Source organism: Erinaceus europaeus, chromosome 11 (genome assembly GCF_950295315.1).
Source record: "Erinaceus europaeus chromosome 11, mEriEur2.1, whole genome shotgun sequence".
Taxonomy (NCBI): domain Eukaryota; kingdom Metazoa; phylum Chordata; class Mammalia; order Eulipotyphla; family Erinaceidae; genus Erinaceus; species Erinaceus europaeus.
The window spans coordinates 96,673,018-96,696,312 of record NC_080172.1 but is presented as its reverse complement, the minus strand read 5'-3'; the positions used below and the strand labels follow the sequence as shown (position 1 = coordinate 96,696,312).

At 38.5% G+C, this 23,295-nt stretch overlaps 1 protein-coding gene and 1 pseudogene across 2 annotated transcripts in view; one reads left to right on the top strand and one right to left on the bottom strand.

Moving 5' to 3' along the window:
- Positions 1–1,287: 1,287 nt before the first annotated feature.
- On the top strand, positions 1,288–1,940 carry LOC103117984 (ubiquitin-conjugating enzyme E2 L3-like; annotated as a pseudogene).
- An 18,129-nt stretch (positions 1,941–20,069) lies between these two features.
- Positions 20,070–23,295, bottom strand: part of ST6GALNAC3 (ST6 N-acetylgalactosaminide alpha-2,6-sialyltransferase 3) — a 719,129-nt gene continuing 715,903 nt past the window's right edge. For both annotated transcript variants that reach the window (XM_007528120.3, XM_060202190.1), the window contains one exon: positions 20,070–22,381. In XM_007528120.3, coding sequence (XP_007528182.2) covers positions 22,195–22,381 — 187 coding nt within the window. In that variant the 3' untranslated portion in view covers positions 20,070–22,194. The remainder of the gene's footprint in view (positions 22,382–23,295) is intronic.

Genomic DNA, 23,295 nt, shown 5'->3' with positions numbered 1-23,295 from the left:
TTCCATAACAAAGGCTAGAGTGTCCCTGATTCAATCCTCTATATTGTCATAAATCAGAACTGAGCGGTGATCTGGTTTAAGAAAAAAATCTGCATTTAATTTTTTGCAGTCTTTTGAATGAACTCCTGAGATAAAATCTGAAATTTCATTCATTGGATCATTCAATGGAGTCCTAGAATTTAAAATAAAGCTTAAACATCTATTAATGCTTTTCAAATATCTGGATTTAGTTTCCTTTAATATTTATTTATTTATTCCCTTTTGTTGCCCTTGTTTTATTGTTGTAGTTATTATTGTTGTTGTAGTTGATGTCATTGTTGGATAAGACAGGGAGAAATGGACAGAGGAGGGGAAGACAAATAGGAGGAGAAAAAGACAAGACACCTGCAGACCTGCTTCACTGCTTGTTAAGTGACTCCCCTGCAGGTGGGGAGCCGGGGACTCCAACTTGGATGCATGAGGGTCCTTGCACTTTGTGCCATGTGTGCTTAATCCGCTGTGCTACTGCCCGACTACCAATTTAGTTCTTCTTAAAGAATCCTGTGGAGCTAACTAAAGATTTCTAATCACTGATGTGACCCTGCAATCCTACTTTCTTTTAATCTGTTCATTCTCTTTTGATTAATTCTTATCTCTCTGCACCTTTAAAGTGTAATATCAATAAAAACATAGTCAAAATATCAGATGGGTGAATTCTTGAAAGAATAAATCTAAATTACCAACAAAATGCAAAAAGTCCAACTGTCATAGTGTTCAATTAAAGCAAAATGACAGTTGTGCATACTTTTTTTTTTTTTAAATAAGCACCACTTTTTTGGCAAGGGTAAGGGAAAGCAGGTACCATTATTCTACAATGGAAAAAGTGGACAAGTGTTGAAAATTTCATAAACAAATTTGGTTTTCAAAGAGAGAGTGACAATAGTTAAATGAATTATGGCAAGATGTGACCAATGGAAAATTTGGGGGATAATTTAGTGACATTGGAATAATATAATTTCTTATTTTAAAAGGTTATAAAAATTCTTATACATTTACAATCTTACTAACATCTGTGGAAAATTATTAGCTGGATACTGGATAGTATGATCATGTGTATCATACCTTTAAACTGTTATTTTTAAATTTTTTATTTATAAAAAGGAAACAAAGATGTCATGGAATGTCAACCCTTCACCCTCATTCCTTTCATAGTATTCTCTAATTCCGTTCCAGAAGGTTCACTTCCTAACAAAGTCCCCAAACCTAGATATAGGCCAGGTCCTGTAAGATAGAGCATATGTGAGCAGCACCAGATCCAAGATGGCGGCCAGCAGGAGGCTGATGAAGGAGCTTGAAGAAATCCGCAAATGTGGGATGAAAAACTTCCCTAACATCCAGGTTGATGAAGCTAATTTATTGACTTGGCAAGGGTTTATTGTTCCTGACAACCCTCCATATGATAAGGGGGCCTTCAGGATCGAAATCAACTTTCCAGCAGAATACCCATTCAAACCACCGAAGATCACTTTTAAAACAAAGATCTACCATCCGAACATTGATGAAAAGGGGCAGGTCTGCCTGCCATTAATTAGTGCTGAAAACTGGAAGCCAGCAACCAAAACCGACCAGGTAATCCAGTCCCCGTAGCACTGGTGAATGACCCCCAGCCCGAGCACCCCCTTCGGGCTGACCTAGCTGAAGAATACTCTAAGGACCGTAAAAAATTGTGTAAGAATGCTGAAGAGTTTACAAAGAAATATGGGGAAAAGCGGCCTGTGGACTAAAATCTGCCATGATTGATTCCAGCAAGTGTGAGCAGAGACCCCAAGCAGTGCATTCAGACACCCGCAAAGCAGGACTCTGTGGAAAATTGACATGTGCCACCAACTGGCGTTCACTTGTGGCAGTTACTAACTTTCTACAGTTTTCTTAATTAAAAGTGGTAAAGAAAGGATTAAAAATTTAAGATGTTCTAGTTCTGCTTTCTTTGTTTTTAAAAAATCACTGCTTCAATCTACTTTTTTAAAAACGGTGTTTCTTTTCTTTCCCAAATTTATCCAAAATCTTTAATTTACATTTAGTCCTTAAGGCTTAAAAAGGAGAAAAAAAATAGGTTGCTATTCCCCATTCCCCCTGCCCTTGAAACTCCCACTTTCTTGAATGCAGTTTTATTTTTCACTTCTTCACTTCTCCAGGCCCAGGATCAGTGTCCTCTGCAAAGCAGAAGAGATGGTGCTAGTATTTCTGGTGGCGTCTCTTCTCCTCTGTTGGCACTGCCTGGTGTAGGAGTTGGTTCAAATTCTCCTGACTCCAATAAAATACTTTACTTTTTTTTTTTTTTACTTTTAAATAAGCAAACCACTTACCCCACCCTGCCCTCAAAATTTTTCTTGAAAAAGGAGGCATAGCTGTTATGCAAAAGATCTGGCAAATGTTACAATAGTTAACACTGATGGGAAAACATGGATGTCTGTGTATGTGATTGAACTCTGACCTGGCCTGCTTGGAGAAGCCCTGCACTATCAGGGTTGTGTTCACCCCAGGAGAGGGCCTGCCTGCCAACCAGAAGACTCTGTGCCCTTGTGTCAGGGATTTCTCACCAGAGAGGTTCATGGGGCCAAGGTTAGCACTCCTGCAGCCACTTAGAAGATTACTGGTCACTGCAGACAACACAAAAGCCAGAATATCCATTTGAAAATCCACGCTTATCTGTCTCCAAGCTCCATCTGATTGTGCCAGGGAGCTCTCTGCAACTCCTCAAGGGCAGCCTTTCTTCTTTCGGCAGTTTGACCCTGTGTAGGGTTGAAATTGGCAGGACTCAGCCATAGCCAGCGCCAGTGTCCTGCTGATCCCTTTGGAGCACTCAGGCCAGGAACAAGATGGCCTCTCTCTCCCTTTGGACTCACAGCCTCTGCAGAGTCAAGCTCCGTTTGAAGCTCACTCAGTAATATCCTTTACATGTGTTTTATATGGTTTTGACTGCCTTTTTTTGTAGAAATAAAATTGACCTTAGAATTTATCATCAAAAAAAAAAAAAGATAGAGCATATGTTCACATGTATCCATAAATTAGTGAAAAATATATACCTGAAAGCAAAAATACATAATAGTCTGTAGTGAGTAAGTATCAAGTTCATAATGAAATAGTGTCTACTTAGTCTTGTTTTGTTTTTAACCACAGCACTACACAGCTCTGGCCTATGGTAGCGTGGGGGATTGAATTTGGGACTTCAGAGCCTCAGGCATAACAGTCTTAAATAACCATTAAGTTATCTCCCCACCATTTTTCTGTTTTTCAGTGTTTCCAACAATGAAAATTTACAACATGTCCAACCAGAAACTGACTTAAAACTAGTTTTAAAAATGTTTCTAGAAGTGCTGTGATTAATCCTGAATCTTTTTTTTTTTTTTTCAGAACAGTTTAAGAAAGCTATATTTATCGGGGAAGCAATTACAGAAGCCAGACCTTTCACCTTCTGCAACCCACAAAGATCTTGGGTCCATACTCCCAGAGGGATAGAGAATGGGAGAGCTATCAGGGGAGGAGATGGGATATGGAGACCGGGTGGTGGGAATTATGTGGAGTTGTACCCCTCCTACCCTATGGTTTTGTTAATTAATCCTTTCTTAAAAAAAAGATTTTGTTAATGTCTCCTTTCTCGAATAAATAAAAAAAGAAAGAAAGAAAGAAAGCTATATTTATTTCTTTTTTCCATGTGTGTGGCTTCATGTATGATGTCCAGCAATGTGCTTTGGTCTCCTTTTCTTTCCTCTTTGTCTTAAAAAACTAAATAAACTTTTTTAAAAAGCATATTATGCTATTTTTTAAACACCAGTTACATTAGCAATTCAAACAAATATCATTTACTAAGAATCTGATATATTTATCTGCCCTTAAGAGAAATTTCACATTGATCTGAAAGATGGTAAACACTGGCAGATTCTCTTCTCTAATTATTTTCATTTTGAAAGTCTCCACTAATCACTTTCAATGGACAATCTATGAAAATATATATGCTAACATATAAGGCATTTCCCTCAAAGCAATAATTAGCCTCTTATTAGATGAGAAAGAATTATAGGTTATCAAATATTGTTGCTATTTAGGGGAGAGAATTTCTAGACACAGAAAATAAAGTCAAAGAACAGGAATTACTGAGGGGGGGTAGAGAAAGATCTGTTAAAAATAGAAACAGTGTGAAGTCCCTTCTCCATCTGTATATACCCCATGACATTTTAGTGATGGACAACTCACCCTCATATGACATCTTAGAATATTTTACTTTGAGCAAGAAGTGTGTATCTGAGGGAGATTTTTTAATTTCTTTTTTTAAATAAATACCTTTTTGTTATCTTTATTAACTTATTGGATAGAGACAGACAGTCTATCTTGTCGTTACTCTCGATTGCACCCTGTCATTTCACGAACATCTCATAAAAACTGCAGCAAAGGTGGGCGCGAGGAATAACATCATTGCAAGACTGGCCAGCTCCTCATGGGGCGCGAGCACTTCCACACTACGATCATCATCTCTGGCATTATGCTATTCCACTGCAGAATACTGTGCCCCAGTATGGTTCCGTAGCCTCCATGTCCACTTGGTCGATTCCAAATTATATTCCTCCATGAGGATAATTTCTGGAACCATCCGTTCCAGCCCGGTTCCATGGCTGCCAGTTCTTAGCAACATCGCCGGGATGCGGCATCATCTAAGTTCATTTCTCACGTCTACGCTCGACCGGACCTGCCAATATACGCGGATATCTTCGCCCACCCTGTCCAACGCTTGACGTCTCGTCACAAAATCTGGTCCCCTATGCCTACACTGAACTTCTCTGTTCCAGACTCTTGGAAACAGAGTTGGCAGTCAGCTGAGGTAAAGAACAAACACCTCATCACAGACCCCTGCAAGCGTCAACCCGGCTTTGACCTAGCACGTTATGATTGGGCCCTCCTCAGTCGTTATCAAACAGGCCATGGCTGGTGCGCCGCTATGTTCCATGTTCCATCGCTGGGGAGCCAGAGACAACCTGAACTGCTCCTGCGGCTACAGACAGACTATGACCCACATAGTCAACGACTGCCACCTCTCCAGATTCAAAGGAGGTCTCGAAACTTTACATCAGGCTCAACCTGATGCTGTTGACTGGCTACGGAAGAAGGGCAAACGCTAGAAGAAGAATAGAGACAGACAGAAATCAAGAGGGAAAGAAAAAGATAGAGAGACACCTGCAGCCCTGCTTCACTACTTGCAAAGCTTTCCCCCTGCAGGTAGGGGGAAAGCGGGGGCTCAAACCTGGGTCCTTGCATACTGTAACATGTGTGCTCAACCAGGTGCACAACCACCCAGCCCTTTAAAATTTCTTTATTGGGAAATTAACAGTTTATAGTCAACAGTAAAATAAAATAGTTCGTACATGTGTAACATTTCTCAGTTTTCCACATAACAATTCAAACCCCACTAGATCTTCCTCTGTCTTCCAGGACCTAAACCCTCCCCCCACACCCTACCCAGATATTTTACTTTAGTGCAAGACACCAATCTTGAGAGTTTCATTCTTTCTTCTTTTTTAAATGTGGCACCAGGAAATGAACTCAAGGACTCACACATGTGTGATTGAGCTGAGTGAATGTCTCAAACCAAAATTTTCATAATAAATAAAGGATGAGTAAAATGATGGGGGGGGCTGAAGAGGGGAGAGAACACATCACTTTATTACCCATGGAGCTCCTTGGTGCAGTACATGCTGCTGGTACTCAACCCAGGTCCTACAATGTGGTCAGGTATCAGATTTCATTTATTTATGTATCTCCTGGCCCCAGAAATTTCATTTTTAATTTTAGAGAATCATTGCAGTAACCTGAGAGGTAGCTCAAAAATAGAGAGCAGGACTGGCATCTGTGAGGACTTAAGTTTGATCCTGGCATAGCATATACTAGAGTGGCACTTTGGTTTCTCTTTCCCTCTTTCTCTATCCTTAAAAAAATAAACATTTCAATTAAATATAATTTTTAAATTAATTAGGAAATTATTTAAACACTTCGTAAACCTAAAGACAAAAGAAAATTTGGAGAGGCCAATGTGTGCAATGTCTTGCAACATACAAAACTGAATTAATGAGATGTAAAGATGGATCTTTCTTACTTTAATACTACGTCACTAAGACATTAAACATCATGTTACTTCAATTGTAGGTAGAATTAAATTAAAAGCATTTCTGGCTTTCCATTCTCTCTATTCCCTTAACAAAAGAAAAGCATATCCTTTCTTCTTGGCATCATAGGAATTGGAACTTATTCCTTAATTTATTCTGTTTGTGATACAGCTACTGATATACATGTAGAGAATACTTTTCTCATGTATTTCTTTTTTAAAAGACTTATTTATTAATGATATAGAGATAAGAGAGAGAGAGAAACCAAAGTACCACTCGAGTACATGTGATGCTGAGGATTAGCTAGGGACCTAATGCCTATATGCCCAGTGCTTTAAACATACCACAGTTCCCTAGGTTGCTATCTTGCCGCGGACCACCACAGTGGATGAGCAGCAGGAGGGTCAGGGGTCTTGAAGGCAACCTCCCCGGTGGGTCAGGAGTCGGCGCGAGGGAGAACAGACAGACACCACACTCTATTGGAGGGTGAATCTGGACTCATTTTAATAGTGAAACTGCATTAGCTTTTATACTTTTTTCAGGTTACATTCAGGTTGCCTAAGCAACCAGCTCATAAAGAAGTAGCAATAAGCATTATAGTCTTGTGGCTTTGGCAGACTATATGTTACTCCCCTTTTACTGTAAAGAATGGTACAATACTTAGTATCGCCCTGTTCTCAGGGGAGGTCATACCCAGAATTGTTTTTGACTTTTGCTGAGGGCTATTTCTATCATTAATCTTCTATGGGGGGAATACAGATCTTTGCCTAGTCGTGAACCACTTCTCTTCTAGGTCTGGTACAGTTTAACTATTAATCTTTCTTTGTTTCAATATGTCAGCTTGTACCAGGGAGGCCTCAATCTCTGTATTCTTTCTTTGAGGGGCAAGTCATAACATGACTCCTTTTGTCCGTCTATGCTGACCCACCTTCCCCACTTTCATAATGTAACTTTCAAATATGCCCCTGTGTAAGGGAAAGGGGGTGCTTCTGACTCTCCATTCCAACCAGGCACTGCCAAAGTGTTAATAATCAATTGTGACAGTATAATTATTTGTAACAATAACGGGGGGAGAATGCATCAACCCATTCTCTTCCTCCTGTCCAGCTTCCTTGAAGTCTGAATGCAGGTCCAGAGGAGATGACCCTGTCAGGATCCCTGGTGAACTTTGATGGGGCACCACACTATCTCATATGCTTCTAACTCTTAAATGAAAATTATCAACAAAAACAACTCACTCATACAGTGACACAAAACTAAGTTGGTTTTTCTTGGTGACACTGTATGTTAAAACTAAGAATATTATGAAAGAATGGTACATGTTCAGTAATCTCTATTATTTTTCCTCTTGGCACACAACTTAACAGCACGGACCATCTCATTACCAAAGTCTGGTCAGTGGAATGCTGATAATAGACTATTGCTCACTGCTTCCTGACTTGACAACAAAACAACAAAAAGTACAACATCCCACATGTTTTTTCCTCATTTCCAGATCAACTAGAAAGAACTTCAATCATGCAAAGAGGGTAAAAATATAAAATGGAAGGAGCTTGTTTTTCTGATTCATTCTTGACAACCAGCTGGTTGAAGGGAAGCAAACACGTTAGTCTCACTTTTTAGAGAGAAATAAATCCTGTTATGTGAGCCACTTAATTGGCTTGTTGGCAACCTCCATTACCCAATTCCAACTAGATACAGGATCTGTGTCAAACTGACTTAAAAAAAAAAACTTTCTGGGGGACAGGCAGTAACACAGCAGGTTAAGTGCACTTGGTGCAAAGTGCAAGGACTGGTATAAGGATCTGGGTTCGAGCCCCCAGCTCCCTACCTGGAGGAGGGTCTCTTCATGGGCGGTGATACAGATCTGCAAGTCTGTATATTTCACTCCCCTTCTCTGTCTTTCCCTCCTTTCTCTATTTCTCTCTGTCCTACCCAAAAACAACAGCAATGACAACAGCAAAGGCAATAACAAGGGCAACGAAATGGGAAAAATGTCCTCCAGGAGCAGTGGATTCGTAGTGCAGGCACAGAGAACAAGCGATAATCCTGGAGACAAAGAAACAAACAAACAAACAAAAACTTTCCATCATTAACAGTAGAAACTTGGGTAAACTACTTAGCCACCTTGCTTCAGCTTCCTTATATATGAAAGTAATCGTGATATTATATACCTCAGAGTATTTAGCATCATTGAGGAATGCAGGCCTTTAACAAATCCGGTACATAAGTTATTACTTGATTGCCACAGAGGACTTCTTTTTTCTTTATTATTTATTTTTAAAGAATTTCTTCTAAAATTTATTTATTTATTGGATAGAGACAGATCAAGTGAAATCTATAGGGGAAGGAGAGATAGTGAGGGAGAAAGACACTGCTTCACCAGTATGGTCGGTCCATACTCCCAGTCTGCCACTCTCTTTCCCTAGTAGGGTGGGTCTCTGGGGAAGCGGAGCTCCAGGACACATTTTTGGGGTCTTCAGCCCAGGAAAGCCTGGCCAGCATCCTGATGGCATCTGGAACCTGGTGGCTGAAAAGAGTTAACATACAAAGCCAAACAAATTGTTGAGCAAAGTTTGACATGCTACATTAAACACTGGTTGGGAATGCATTTTAAAATTACTAAATCATGTGATTATATTTACTTGCTTATTAAAATTAAGAGGAGCTCATAATTAAGATCCAATTAGGACCACCAGGTGAAGTACTTCAATGTTTTTGGTTCGCCCCTCCCCACAAGGGAGTAATGAGTGATTTTCATCTGATAGCTTTATAGTTCAGGAAACGTTAGCAAAGTCCCCAAGTCAGGTTCTTGATCCCACATGGACTGATTCATTCCAAATCCTCAAAAAGCAATCTCTCATATAATTTTCCTTTTTCACATTGGTCACAGTTCTCTAGTCATATAATAAAACTCATGCAAATCTGCATTTGCTTACACAGAAGAGAGGCTTCTTTGAATAGGAGGGCCGATGTTCATTCACTTCAGCGTGAATGAAGCTTGATGTGATGTTTTTCAATGTGACTTTAGCTGAGCTGCAATCTTGGCAGCACCTACAGTCTACACTGCTATACTTAAAGATCTGATTTGCGACAACTCTGGCAATTGTGTTCCCAATTCTAGATTTAGCATCTTCACGAGTTTTATCCTTCTGGCCGGCAGTTGAATGTGATTTTATGTCTTCATGGTAATCAGCACATTTATTTTGGACTTTTTCTTTCTTTCTCATTAGGATCAAAATGTAATCCAATAAGTCTCCCATGAAATCTGAAAAAAGGTGTTTTTTTTTTTCTGTGATTCATACACATAAAGTGAAACATTCAAGCCTGCATGCACGTGCGTGCATACACACACACACACACACACACACACACACACACACACGGATTCTGTGTATATATAAACTCTTCCCAAATTAGTTCTTTGATAGTTCTAATAGTCATGTACTGTCATATATCCTAAAAGGTTAGTCACATTATCTCATCACAGTAATGGAAATTATTATTAGTCAATAGGTTAACTTAGAAAATTCAGTCATTTTGAAACTCTTTACAAATTTCTTTGTTTTTACCCTAAGATTATGGAAGATTAAAAATAAAAATTTACTTTATTATTTTCAGTTTACAATTTTTATTCTGAGTTCAATAATTTGTGGCCATTCCCTATAGCTATTAGCCTATAGTTTTGAGTGGTATTGAAATATGCTACTTTACAAAAATGTTTATTATCTTTATTTATTGGATAGAAACAGTCAGAAATCAAGAGGGAAAGGTGATATAGAGTGAGACAGATACACCCTCAACACTGCTTCACCACTTGTGAAGGTGGGGATCAGTGGCTTGAACCCAGATCCTTGTGCATTGTAGACAAAAGTGTTTATTAACTTGTAGAATATATACAAAGCGGTTCCCAGAGGATGGCGGACTGAGAAGCTGCTAGTGGCTTGAGCTCTGACCACATCTCCTGGAAACAGTAGGATTTTCTGCCTTTAGTAGGCCAGTCAATAAGGGGTCCTAGCGGTGACACCAAGGAGGTGACTATAACTTAATTTGGGTTAAGAATTAGAGTAGGAAAAAAGGGGAAAAAATTTTTTTCCTTTTAATTTTTAAGCTTACCTCCCCCCCTCCCCCCATAACCAGTCCTGCTAGGAGCTTCTTTATTTACCAAATTTCTATCCCACCAGGGAGTATCATTCATTCTAAGTCTATACCCTTCTGAAACCTGTGGCCTTTTTTCTTTCTAAGTAGCCAACCCCCCCTCACCTCACCCCGCATAGCTAATTAAATAATTAAAATAAATAAATTTAAAAAACCCTTTCTTTTCACTGCTCTTTTATGACTGTTATTTTTATTATCTTTTTTTCTCTCCTCTTTTTTTTTTTCTCTTTTTCTCATTCTTGTCATCCTTTCTTCCTTAGGCCTACAGCTTCCAAAGCCACAGCCCCCAGCCCCCACAGCACCAAACAGTGTGCTTTTTTGAATTCACTGATACACATTTGGAAATTATTTTGGGGAAGAATTCTGACTCAGTGTGGACTCTCACTGTGAGTTTCTCTGCTCAACTTCGCTTCATCCTTTAGCCACCCCTAGAATATACAGTGGATAGTAGATTTGCATAACTGTCTATTTCAGCTATCCTTGTCTAGTCCTGAGGTTTTTTGTGTTCTTTTTTTCTCATTTTTAACAATCAGCTGCTCTGATTACATGGTTTGAGGTAATCTGGGACAGGGTTTTTATTTTATTTTTTTTTACCCTGTGCTATTTTACTATTAATATTATATAAAGGCATATAACTTCCCCCCCTTTAGGTTGATCAGAATTAACTCTTAGCATATATTTCAGTGCTAGGGTAGTGGGCATCTTATCTATTGTGGGAGGAACTTGTCTCCTTAATCCTCCCTCCTCTACAGACTCTCCCCTCCCTCCCCCTCCTAGCTAATCAAAAAAATTAAATTAAATTAAATTAAAAATAAAGTAATTTAAAAAACCTTTCCTATTACAGCTCTTTTTCTTATCTTTTTCCTTTTCTCTCTCTTCTTTCTTTTTATTATTTTTTTCTTTTTTTTTAATCTTGTCATACACGTCTTACTTCCTTCTTCTTTGCCTTTCTGAATTTGTGAATTATTTTGGGGAAGAAATCTGACTCAGAGTGGACTCTCTATGTGTGTATGGCTGCTCTAGATCCCTTTACCCTCTTGTTACCCCTAGAATATACAGTGGATAGTAGATTTGAATAACTGTCTATTCTTCCTATCCCTTCTTTCTTTTCTCTTTCTTCTTCACTGGGATTTGGTTACTATTTTTTCACGGACTGGAGAAATTGCTTGGCTAACTGGTAGTGATTACACTGCTTCAATACTTGCGTCAGTTGCTACTGTAATTCCTGAGGTTGGTTAGTGCAATTGTCATAAAGGTATTTAGTACAGTGTTGCTTGTACTCAAGACACAACAACTGAGGAACAACAGCATAAAAAAAGAAACACATAAATCAAAAAAATGGGTAGATCAAAAACAAATAAAACTGCTACTCCAATGAATGAAGACAAGAGCCCAGAAGAAACCACAAATCAGTCAGAAGTAACCATAGATAAGAAAAGTATGAAAGCAATAATAAACTTATTAATCACAGAAATGAAAACAACATTGGAGGAAAGGAATGGCAGTATTAGGGAAACAACAGTTGAGACCCCCAAGGAAAATACTGATTATCTTGAGGCAATTAGAGAACTGAAAGCTGAAATAGCTGTAATGAAGAAAGAAGCTGAGGCAAGGGAAAGCAAAATAACAGAAGCAGAAAACAGAATTAGTCAGACAGAGGATGGGTTAGAGAAAACGAAGAAAGAGGTGAAAGAGCTTAAAAAGAGATTGAGAGACACTGAAAACAACAACAGAGACATATGGGATGATCTCAAAAGAAGTAACATTCGTATAATTGGCCTGCCAGAGGAAGAAAGAGAGGAAGGGGAAGCAAACATTCTAGAGGAAATAATAGAAGAAAACTTCTCAGACCTGAATAACAGAAAGGACATCAAGATTCAAGAGGCCCAGAGAGTACCAAACAGAATCAACCCAGACCTGAAGACACCGAGACACATCATAGTCACAATGAGAAGAAGTAAGGATAAAGAAAGGATCCTAAAGGCTGCAAGAGAGAAACAAAAAGTCACATACAAGGGAAAACCCATAAGATTATCTGCAGACTTCTCCACTCAAACTCTAAAAGCCAGAAGAGAATGGCAAGATATCTATCGAGCCCTGAATGAAAAAGGGTTTCAACCAAGGATAATATATCCTGCTAGACTTTCATTCAAACTAGATGGAGGCATCAAAACCTTCTTAGACAAACAAAAGTTAAAGGAGGCAACCATCACCAAACCGGCCCTGAAAGAGGTTCTAAAAGGCCTCTTAAAAACAAGAACATCACTATAATACTTGCAATATATCAGAGCAAACAAAAAAAATTTTTTAACAATGGCACTACAATACATTAAATCCATAATATCAATAAATGTCAATGGCTTAAACTCACCCATCAAAAGGCACAGGGTGTGGGGATGGATCAGAAAACATAACCCAACCATATGCTGCTTGCAAGAATCCCATCTGTCACAAAAAGATAAACACAGACTTACAGTGAAAGGATGGAAAACTATCATACAGGCTAACGGACCACAAAAAAGTTCAGGAACAGTCATTCTCATCTCAGACACAATAGATTTTAAATTAAATAAAGTAATAAAAGATAGGCAAAGACATTACATAATGATTAGAGGATCAATCAGCCAAGATGACTTCACAATTATTAACATCTATGCACCCAATGAGGGACCATCTAAATACGTCAAGCACTTACTGAAAGAATTTCAAAAATACATCAATAGTAATACAATAATAGTGGGAAATTCCAATACCGACTCTCACACTTAGACAGATCAATAAAGCAGAGAACCAACAAAGATACAAGAGAATTGAATGAAGAGATTGACAGACTAGACCTCTTAGACATTTTCAGAGTCCTTCACCCAAAAAAATTGGAATACATCTTCTTTTCAAATCCACATAACACATACGCAAGGATAGACCACATGTTAGGCCACAAAGACAGCATCAATAAATTCCAGAACATCGAAATCATCCCAAGTATCTTCTCAGACCACAGTGGAGTAAAACTAACGTTTAACAACAAACAGACAATTATTAAAAGTCACAGAATTTGGAAACTAAACAACATACTCCTTAAGAACCACTTTGTCAGAGATTCACTCAAGCAGGAAATTCAAATGTTCCTGGAAACAAATGAAAATGAAGACACAACCTATCAAAATATTTGGTACACAGATAAAGCAGTACTGAGAGGGAAACTTATAGCCATACAATCACATATTAAACACCAAGAAGAATCTCAAATGAACGACCTTACTGCACACCTCAAGGACTTAGAGGAAGAGGAACAAAGGAACCCTAAAGCAACCAGAAGGACAGAAATCACTAAAGTTAGAGCAGAAATAAACAACATCAAAAATAAAAGAACCATACAAAAGATCAGTGAAGCCAAATGTTGGTTCTTTGAAAGATTAAACAAAAATGACAAACCCCTAGCCAGACTCACCAAACAAAAAAGAGAGAAAACTCAAATTAATAGAATTGTAAATGAAGGAGGAGATATCACAACTGACACCATAGAAATCCAGAGAATCCTGAGAAACTTCTATAAAGAACTATACCCCACCAAGCTAGAGAATCTGGAAGAAATGGAACAATTCCTAGAGGCATATGCCCTTCCAAAACTGAACCAAGAAGAACTACAAAATCTAAATGCACCAATCACAGACAAAGAAATTGAAACCATTATTAAGAATCTCCCCAACAACAAAAGTCCTGGACCAGATGGCATCACAAACGAATTCTACAAAACTTTCTGGGAACAGTTAGTACCCATACTTCTTAAGCTTTTTCATAAGATTGAAGAAACAGGAATACTCCCTTCCAACTTCTATGAAGCCAACATCACCCTGATACCAAAAGCTGATAGGGACAGAACAAAAAGGGAAAACTACAGACCAATATCCCTGATGAACATAGATGCCAAAATATTTAACAAGATCTTGGCCAACCGGATACAGCAACATATCAAAAAGATTGTTCATCATGACCAAGTGGGATTCATCCCAGGAATGCAAGGCTGCTTCAACATCCGTAAGTCAATCAATGTCATTCACCACATCAATAAAAGCAAAGCCAAAAACCACATGATTATCTCAATAGATGCAGAGAAAGCCTTTGACAAAATCCAACACCCACTCATGCTCAAAACTCTACAAAAAATGGGAATAGGTGGGAAATTCCTCAAGATAGTGGAGTCTATATATAGCAAACCTACAGCCAACATCATACTCAATGGACAGAAGCTGAAAGCATTCCCCCTCAGAGCGGGAACTAGACAGGGCTGTCCACTGTCACCGTTACTCTTCAACATAGTATTGGAAGGGAAGAAGTCAAGCTCTTACTATTTGTAGATGATATGATAGTATACATAGAAAAACCTAAAGATTCCAGCAGAAAATTACTGGAAGTTATTAGGCAATATAGCAAGGTATCATGCTACAAAATCAATGTACAAAAATCAGTGGCATTTCTTTATGCAAAGAAATATGAAGAAGAAGACATCCAGAAATCACTCCCCTTTACTGTTTCAGCAAAATCAATTAAATACCTAGGAATAAAGTTGACCAAAGAAGTGAAAGACTTGTATGCTGGAAACTATGAGTTGCTACTCAAGGAAATAGAAACTGATACCAAGAAGTGGAAAGATATCCCATGCTCATGGATTGGAAGAATAAATATCATCAAAATGAATATTCTCCCCAGAGCCATATACAAATTTAATGCAATACACATCAAAGTTCCACCAAGCTTCTTTAAGAGAATAGAACAAACACTACAATCATTTATCTGGAACATGAAAACACCTAGAATTGCCTTTATGATTATAAGGAAAAGAAACAGAAATGGAGGCATCACACTCCCAGACCTTAAATTATATTATAAAGCCATCATCATCAAAACAGCATGGTAATGGAACAAAAATAGGCACACAGACCAGTGGAACAGAATTGAAAGCCCAGAAATAAATCCCCACACCTATGAACATCTAATCTTTGATAAGGGGGACCAAAGGATTAAATGGAAAAAGGAGGCTCTCTTCAATAAATGGTGCTGGAAAAACTGGGTTATAACATGCAGAAGAATTAAATTGAACCACTTTATCTCACCAGAAACAAAAATCAACACCAAATGGATCAAAGACCTAGATGTCAGACCAGAAACAATCAAATACTTAGAGGAAAACATTGGTAAAACACTTTCCCACATACACCTCAAGGATATCTTTTATGAATCAAGCCCAATTACAAGGAAGACTAAAGCAGAAACAAACCAATGGGACTACATCAAATTGAAAAGCTTCTGCATATCCAAAGAAACTATCACACAAACAAAGAGACCCCTCACAGACTGGGAGAATATCTTCACATGTGATACATCAGACAAGAAACTAATCACCAAAATATATAAAGAGCTCAGCAAACTTAGCACCACAAAAGCAAATGCCCCCCTCCAAAAATGGGCAGAGTATATGAACAAAACATTCACTACAGAGGAGATCTAAAAGGCTAACAAACATATGAAAAACTGCTCTAGGTCACTGATTGTCAGAGAAATGCAAATTAAGACAACACTAAGATACCACCTCACTCCTTTAAGTATAGCATACATCAAAAAGGACAGCAGCAACAAATGCTGGAGAGGTTGTGGGGACAGAGGAACCGTTTTACATTGCTGGTGGGAATGTAAATTGGTACAGCCTCTGTGGAGAGCAGTCTGGAAAACTCTCAGAAGGCTAGACATGGACCTTCACTATGATCCAGTAATTCCTCTCCTGGGGTTATACCCTTAGGACTGCATAAAACCCAACCAAAAAGAGGTGTTTACTCCTATGTTCATAGCAGCACAATTCATAATAGCTAAAACCTGGAAGCAACCCAGGTGCCCAACAACAGATGAGTGGCTGAGAAAGCTGTGGTATACACAATGGTATACACTGTGGTATACACTGTGGTATACACTGTGGTATACACAATGGAATACTATGCAGCTATTAAGAACAATGAACCCACCTTTGCTGACCCATCTTGGACAGAGCTAGAAGGAATTTTGTTAAGTGAGCTAAGTCAGAAAGATAAAGATGAGTATGGGATGATCCCACTCATCAACAGAAGTTGAGTAAGAAGATCTGAAAGGGAAACTAAAAGCAGGACTTGACTAAATTGTAAGTAGGGCACCATAGTAAAAGCCCTGTGGTGAGGAGTAGACATGCAGCTTCCTGGGCCAGTGTGGGGTGGGAGTGGGTGGGAGGGATGGATCACAGTCTTTGGGTGGTGGGAATGGTGTTTATGTACACTCCTAGCAAAATGTAGACATATAAATCACTAGTTAATTAATATGAGAGGGGGAAAATCAATTGTATGTCTCAAAGTTTTTCAAAACACAAACTGAATCTTTTTAATATATAGGCTGTGCATTTGATATGCTGACTCTCTCAAAAGTCTAGAACAAGTAGATTATAAGCATCCAATAGCACAGCTATATACAAGATACTGGGTACTGTACAGCAAACCATAACAAAAGGACTTTTCAAAGTTAAGCTAATTACCAAATAATGTGATGATAACATTAACTATTGATTGTCTTTTTGAACCCTAAGACAGCAGGAACCGCACATCTCCACTATAGAGCCTCTACTTCCCCCAGTCCTGGAACCCTTGGATAGGGCCCACTTTCCCGTATGCCTCTCCCAATCCATATCAAATAATATTGCATCCACCAATCACAACCTAACCAACGCAATGATTACCACCTCAACATGCTTCACTGAAGACTGTCCAGAGACTTCACGTGTGGAATGACAACCCTTCAGCTTCATTACTCAGGTGAGACCTTTCCTTTCATAGTATACTCTAATTTCATCTCAGGTGGTTCACTTTCTAAGCTCTTTCACATCTTTCTTAGTTTTCTCTAACTCATCCTCTGTCTGACTAATTCTGTTTTCTGCTTCTGGTAGTCTGCTTTCCCTTGCCTCAGCTTCTTTCTTCATTACAGCTATTTCAGCTTTCAGTTCTCTAATTGCCTCAAGATAATCAGTATTTTCCTTGGGGGTCTCAACTGTTGTTTCCCTAATACTGTCATTCCTTTCCTCCAATGTTGTTTTCATTTCTGTGATTAATAAGTTTATTATTGCTTGCATACTTTTCTTATCTATGGTTACTTCTGACTGATTTGTGGTTTCTTCTGGGCTCTTGTCTTCATTCATTGGGGTAGCAGTTTTATTTGTTTTTAATCTACCCATTTTTTTATTTATGTGTTTCTCTCTTTTTTTTTATGCTCTGTTGTTCCTCAGTTGTTGTGTCTTGAGTACAAGCAACACTGTACTAAATACCTTTATGACAATTGCACTCACCAACCTCCGGAATTACAGTAGCAACTGAAGTAAGTATTGAATTAGTTTAATCGTTACCAGTTAGCCAAACAATTTCTCCAGTCCGTGAAAAAATAGTAACCAAATCCCAGTGAAGAAAGAGAAAAGAAAGAGAGGATAGCAAGAATAGACAGTTATGCAAATCTACTATCCAGTGTATATTCTAGGGGTAACAAGAGGGGAAAGGGAACTAGAGCAGAGATACACACATAGAGAGTCCACTCTGAGTCAAATTTCTTCCCCAAAGTAATTCACAAATTCAGAAAGGCAAAGAAGAAAGAAGTGTATGACAAGATTAAAAAAAAAAAGAGAAAGAGAGAGATAAGAGAGAAAAAAGGGAGAAGATAAGAAGAAGAGTTGTAATTAAAAAGCAGTGCAAGGAAATTCCCAAATGTGTATCAGTGAATTAAAAAAAAAAAAAAAAAACACACCCTGTTTGGTGGTATGGGGTATCTTGCTAGGAGCTGGTCCCAGGGACTGCTTATGGGGGGGGGGGTGGGTGGCGGGAAGGATGTATGCTTGAAAATTAAAAGGAAGAAAAAAGAATTTTTTCCCTACTCTAATTCTTAACCCAAATTAAGTTATAGTCACCTCCTTGGTGTCTAAAGACACCTTTTTGGCTGGCCTGCTAAAGGCAGAAAATCCTATTGTCTCCAGGGGAGTGTGTTCGGAGCTCAGAGGCTAGCAGCTTCTCCGTCCGCCATCTTCCGGGAAACCCCCCCCTCCAGACTTTTTTAAAGGATTTCTCGAAAATGAAAACTAGCTCCAAGTCCTTTGATCCAATGAGAGCTATACTCAAGAAGTCTTTGGATCCACCCTCAGGGTCGCGGTGGACCCTGGAGACTCCCAAGAGAAAGCCCCCGAGCTAAAGTGCTCTCTCCGGGTCCTCTGCCCGCCGCGCTCTGCAACCGGTGGAGGAGCCGCCTTCCCCGGGCGGAGGACAATGCCCGGCGCACTCGCCTTGCCCGGTGCCACCTGGGAAGTCTGGAGCCCCGCTAGTCCGTGTCACCTTTACTCTAATTCTTAACCCAAATTAAATTATAATCACCTCTTTGGTGTCACCCCTTATTGTCTGGCCTGCTAAAGGCAGAAAATCCTACCGTTGCCGATGATGCGATCAGAGCACTCGCTTAACAGCTTCTCAGTCTGCCATCTTCCTCCTCCCCCCTCAGATGGTTCACTTTCTAACAAAGTCCTAAAACCCAGATATACACTAGCTTCTGTGAGAGAGAGCATATGTTCACACATATCCATAAACTACTGCAAAATATATACCTGAAAGCAGAAGTACACTAGAGTTTGCAGTGAGTACCTCCCTAACACTTCCTCTCCACTATTCCAAGCTTTGGGTCCATGATTGCTCAACAATTTGTTTGGCTTTGTATGTTAACTCTCTTTTCAGTAACCAGGTTCCAGATGCCATCAGGATGCTGGCCAGGCTTCCCTGGATTGAAGACCCCACCAATGTGTCCTGGAGCTCCACTTCCCCAGAGACACCCCCTACTAGGGAAAGAGAGAGGCAGACTGGGAGTCAACGCCCATGTTCAGCGGGGAAGAAATTACAGAATCCAGACCTTCTACCTTCTGCAACCTACAATGACCCTGGGTCCATGTTCCCAGAGGGATAGAGAATGGGAAAGCTATCAGGGGAGGGGGTTGGATATGGAGATTGGGTGGTGGGAATTGTGTGGAGTTGTACCTCTCCTACCCTATGGTTTTGTTAATTAATCCTTTCTTAAATAAAAAAAAAAGAATATATACAAAGCAGTGGTGAATGAGTTTAGTTAAAATTTCCAGTGTTTAAATACTGGATGAAATTCTAATTTACTTTAACCTATGAATTGACCAGAAGTTTTCATGACAAAGTATTCTTCTTGAATTTGTTTCTGTCATACTCTTTTCTAGTAATCTTAGATTTAAAGAAATCTTCCCAGCATGGGAGAAGTTAGAATGTATTTCCACCAGTACTGTATAAAGAAGAGAGAAAATTAAGACTGCAGAGGAAAATAAGCCCTATGATTTTATCAAAATGATGAATACACTGAAGAACATGCCATTAAGTCTACAAATTGAGAATAATGTGGTTTTGTTTCTTGCTTTCAGAGATAAGCCAATAATAAAACATGTATAGTGCGAGTTAATTAAGAAAGAAAGGAAGGAAAGAAAATAGGTGAAAAAAAAGCAGAGGAAGGAAGGGTAGGTCTCACCCACTCCCTCCAACAGAAGCAATGTCTGTTCTACTCACACCTGAAGGCATGGAGTGAGGCATACAAGACATCTCCATTAGAGAAAGCTTTAGCAGGGCAGAAAACCTGGGAAGTTTTAAAGTTTTCCTTCATAAGAATTAGAACAAATAGGGTTAACCCACCATTTAGTAGAATAAATCATCATTCCCTGAAGCATTCTGATAATCAAAGGTTCCTTTTTATTTCAATGTAGAATTTTGTATCACAAAGGGAGGGGACAATGTACATTACAGTTTTAACACATGTATCTGTTTCTTTTTCTTTGAGTGGGTACTCTTATTTTTCATCTGCTTGAGAAAAATATATCGAGAACTGAATCAGGTAAGAACAAAACAAAAGAAAAAATTAACAACTCCAGTGGCGGAAGTGGCACTTGGTCACACTTATGGATATGAGTATTGGGATACTGAATGGGTAAGAGAGTAGGAATGAGGTTTTTGTCCAAGATGACCAATTTTAGTGATGACTAATCACAGGACTTGTAGAGAGCTGCTAAGTGCCCTTGAAGTCAAATGCATCACCAATCCTAGCCTCCAGAACTATATGTAAATTAAGCCTTGCTTTGGTCTTTTGAATAATTTTCAATAATATTTTTGGACTCAGCTACTTTCTTAGTAAATCATCCCTTCAAAATCTACTATCAATTAGAATATGGACAAAAGCATCATTCCAAAATGAGACCAGGAAACTATTTCTCTGATTTTATTCCTTCCTGTTATGAGTGCTATCTTATTCTTTCCCCACCTAAGAGTGCTTTGGGGAAAAAAAAAAAAAGTTCCCATTTCCACAGGGGTTCAAGTCTATGGCCAAGACCATCTTAGTGATCCTTTTTGCATAATCCTGATTTTTTGGTTTTTGGCACTGAAATCAACTGCTTCCTATTCTATCGATATATAAATGCTACTCTAAACAAATATAAGTGGGGGGAGGGCAATCTGCACTAGACTAGAGCAACTAACAAATTACAGATCCCTTGCTAAGGAGATGTCAGAACGTGGAGGCAATAGCACAATGGGGTGTCATGGGAATCCCATGGGATAACAAATGTGAAAAGACTCTGAATGACAAAGCACTTTGGACATCTAGGCAGTACTCTTCATTGTAATTAATATTAGATATAACAATGAATTGACACACTCTGGGGAACATAAACCCCAAGAAGGCAAACATTCTGGCAGATTTACTATAAGGAATGATTTCTTCTCCATATTTATCAGATGACACTTGGAAAGTACAATGTAATATATGGAGAGACACAAATTAGGCCTATAAAATATAAATTTGAGTATACAAATATATATATATATATATATAATATGAAGTATGGTAGGCTACAAAGTGATGTAAAAATATGCTTTACTTTCCCTGTTTCACGATTTTAAAAGTATATGCTTTTTGTTGTTGGATGTTAAAGCAGAGTTAGTAAAACCTTTTCACTATGGTTTAGGGATGTTTTCACAGTATGTGTTATTACAGTGTTGATATCTCATGTGTTAAATAACCTGAACTATTTAGCATTCAACCAAAAATAACCAAACATTAATACAGATCATTCTAGTGACATCTTTATGTAGTCTGGGTAGTAAGAATGGAGTGATGAAAGTGAAAATTTATCAAGAAACTATTTGGCTCATGTTGAATTAAGTATTTGAGATAATCAAGTAATCCTGATGGGTCATCCATGACATTTTCATTGCTAATTAGATAATGGTCTGTCATTTTAACTGCAGAAAATACTGCAGAAAAGCAGTATCTGAAGAAGAGATGCTTTCCTTGTCCCCAGGGTAACTAGTAGCTAAGGCAAGATACTTGCACCCAGACAGGTCAAAATTTAATGATCAGACTTTCTTCAAGATAGTAGTAGCTACTCATGTTCAGGAGGCCATCAAGTTAAGAACTTATCTTCATGAGGTCAAATCCCAGGACTTTTGCAAGATATTCTATGTTCAAGAATTCTGAACAACTATCTTAAAGGATCATCTCCCCATTCCCTAGGTCACTGCTGCCATGTCACTGACCTTCAATTCAATTCCAGTTAAATAATAAAGTGCAGTGTGTAGGACTGAACCATCAGAGAGAACATTATGAGCATAACCACCCTCCACAGAATCCCAGGTTCAAATTACTGTCAGATTCCCCATCCATATCTGAGAATAAACAGAAACTTGATCATTTTTGCTTTTGTCTTTGTCATCACCATCATTAGCATCACAGTTGCAGTATCATGATCATGTCAAGTAGACCAACAAAAAGAAAAAAAAAAAAAACAGAAAAACCAACATCAAGACATTGTCCAGTTTGGGTGTGTAAATATTATACTGTGTTTCTTGGCCCATTTAGCAAACACATTCTTTTCAGTGATGAACCTATGCCCCCCATATGGAGCACGTTCATGGAGAAAATATTCATCACACTCGTCTCTTCCTTGTTCATAGTAATGGTAGGGGACTTTTCTATAGCCTTCAGTCCTAGAAAAGAAACAAAAAAGAAAAGGAGAGGACGATTAAGATGAAGAGAGAATCATTCATCTACAAGAATCCATTATGTAACTCATAAATGCTTTTACTTGCAAGCCCATGCATGATTCTTGTCCATGAGCTCAGTTAAAAGTGATTATGTATAAAAGCTTTTAGGAGGATGTACCCAGTTCTTAGTACTTTAGTAAATCAAATAAAATGTATATATCATACCAGTTACATTCAAACACATTGCTATTCTTTGAAGGAGAGAGTGGTGCATAGTGGAAGTAACCTATGTAGAGTGCAATGATCTTGCAGAACTTCTAGAAGATTTCTGATGTTTTAAGAATAAGATACTTGGTTCATCTGTGTTCCATTATGCTCATAATTAAGGCAGTAATATTTAGTCAAGAGTATTGTGGCTTAGTTATCATTTTGGTATGCCTAAATGTCTAAATGCCTACTGAATTATATCAGTAGGGAAAAATATTTGACTACCTTGATAAAGCAGGGGAGATTTCATCATATAATTAGATGCTCTTCTACCAGAGGAGATAACATATCTCCTCTGTGGATCAACATATCCATTTTAAATAAGAATCTGGTACATTATTCCCTTACTAGTGAAATCACTTTTGCCAGAATTTGTCTTGTCTCTCTAAGGTCTCTCTAAGGCCTTAGGACATTTTGTCCTTCAGGATCACCATTAGATAGATAGTCATCCATCAAGCCATTGGAGGAGCAGAAATGACAAGCTTGCTTTGCAAATTAAATAACCACTAAATTTGCTCTGTGTTTCCAAGCCACAGTGCCTGATATGCCACTGATTAAAGAAGAAAAATGTTCCTTCTGACATTTCACATTAGATTGTGGTAAATATTATTCTTTTTATCATCCCTAAAAGTCACAACTTGATGCACTGA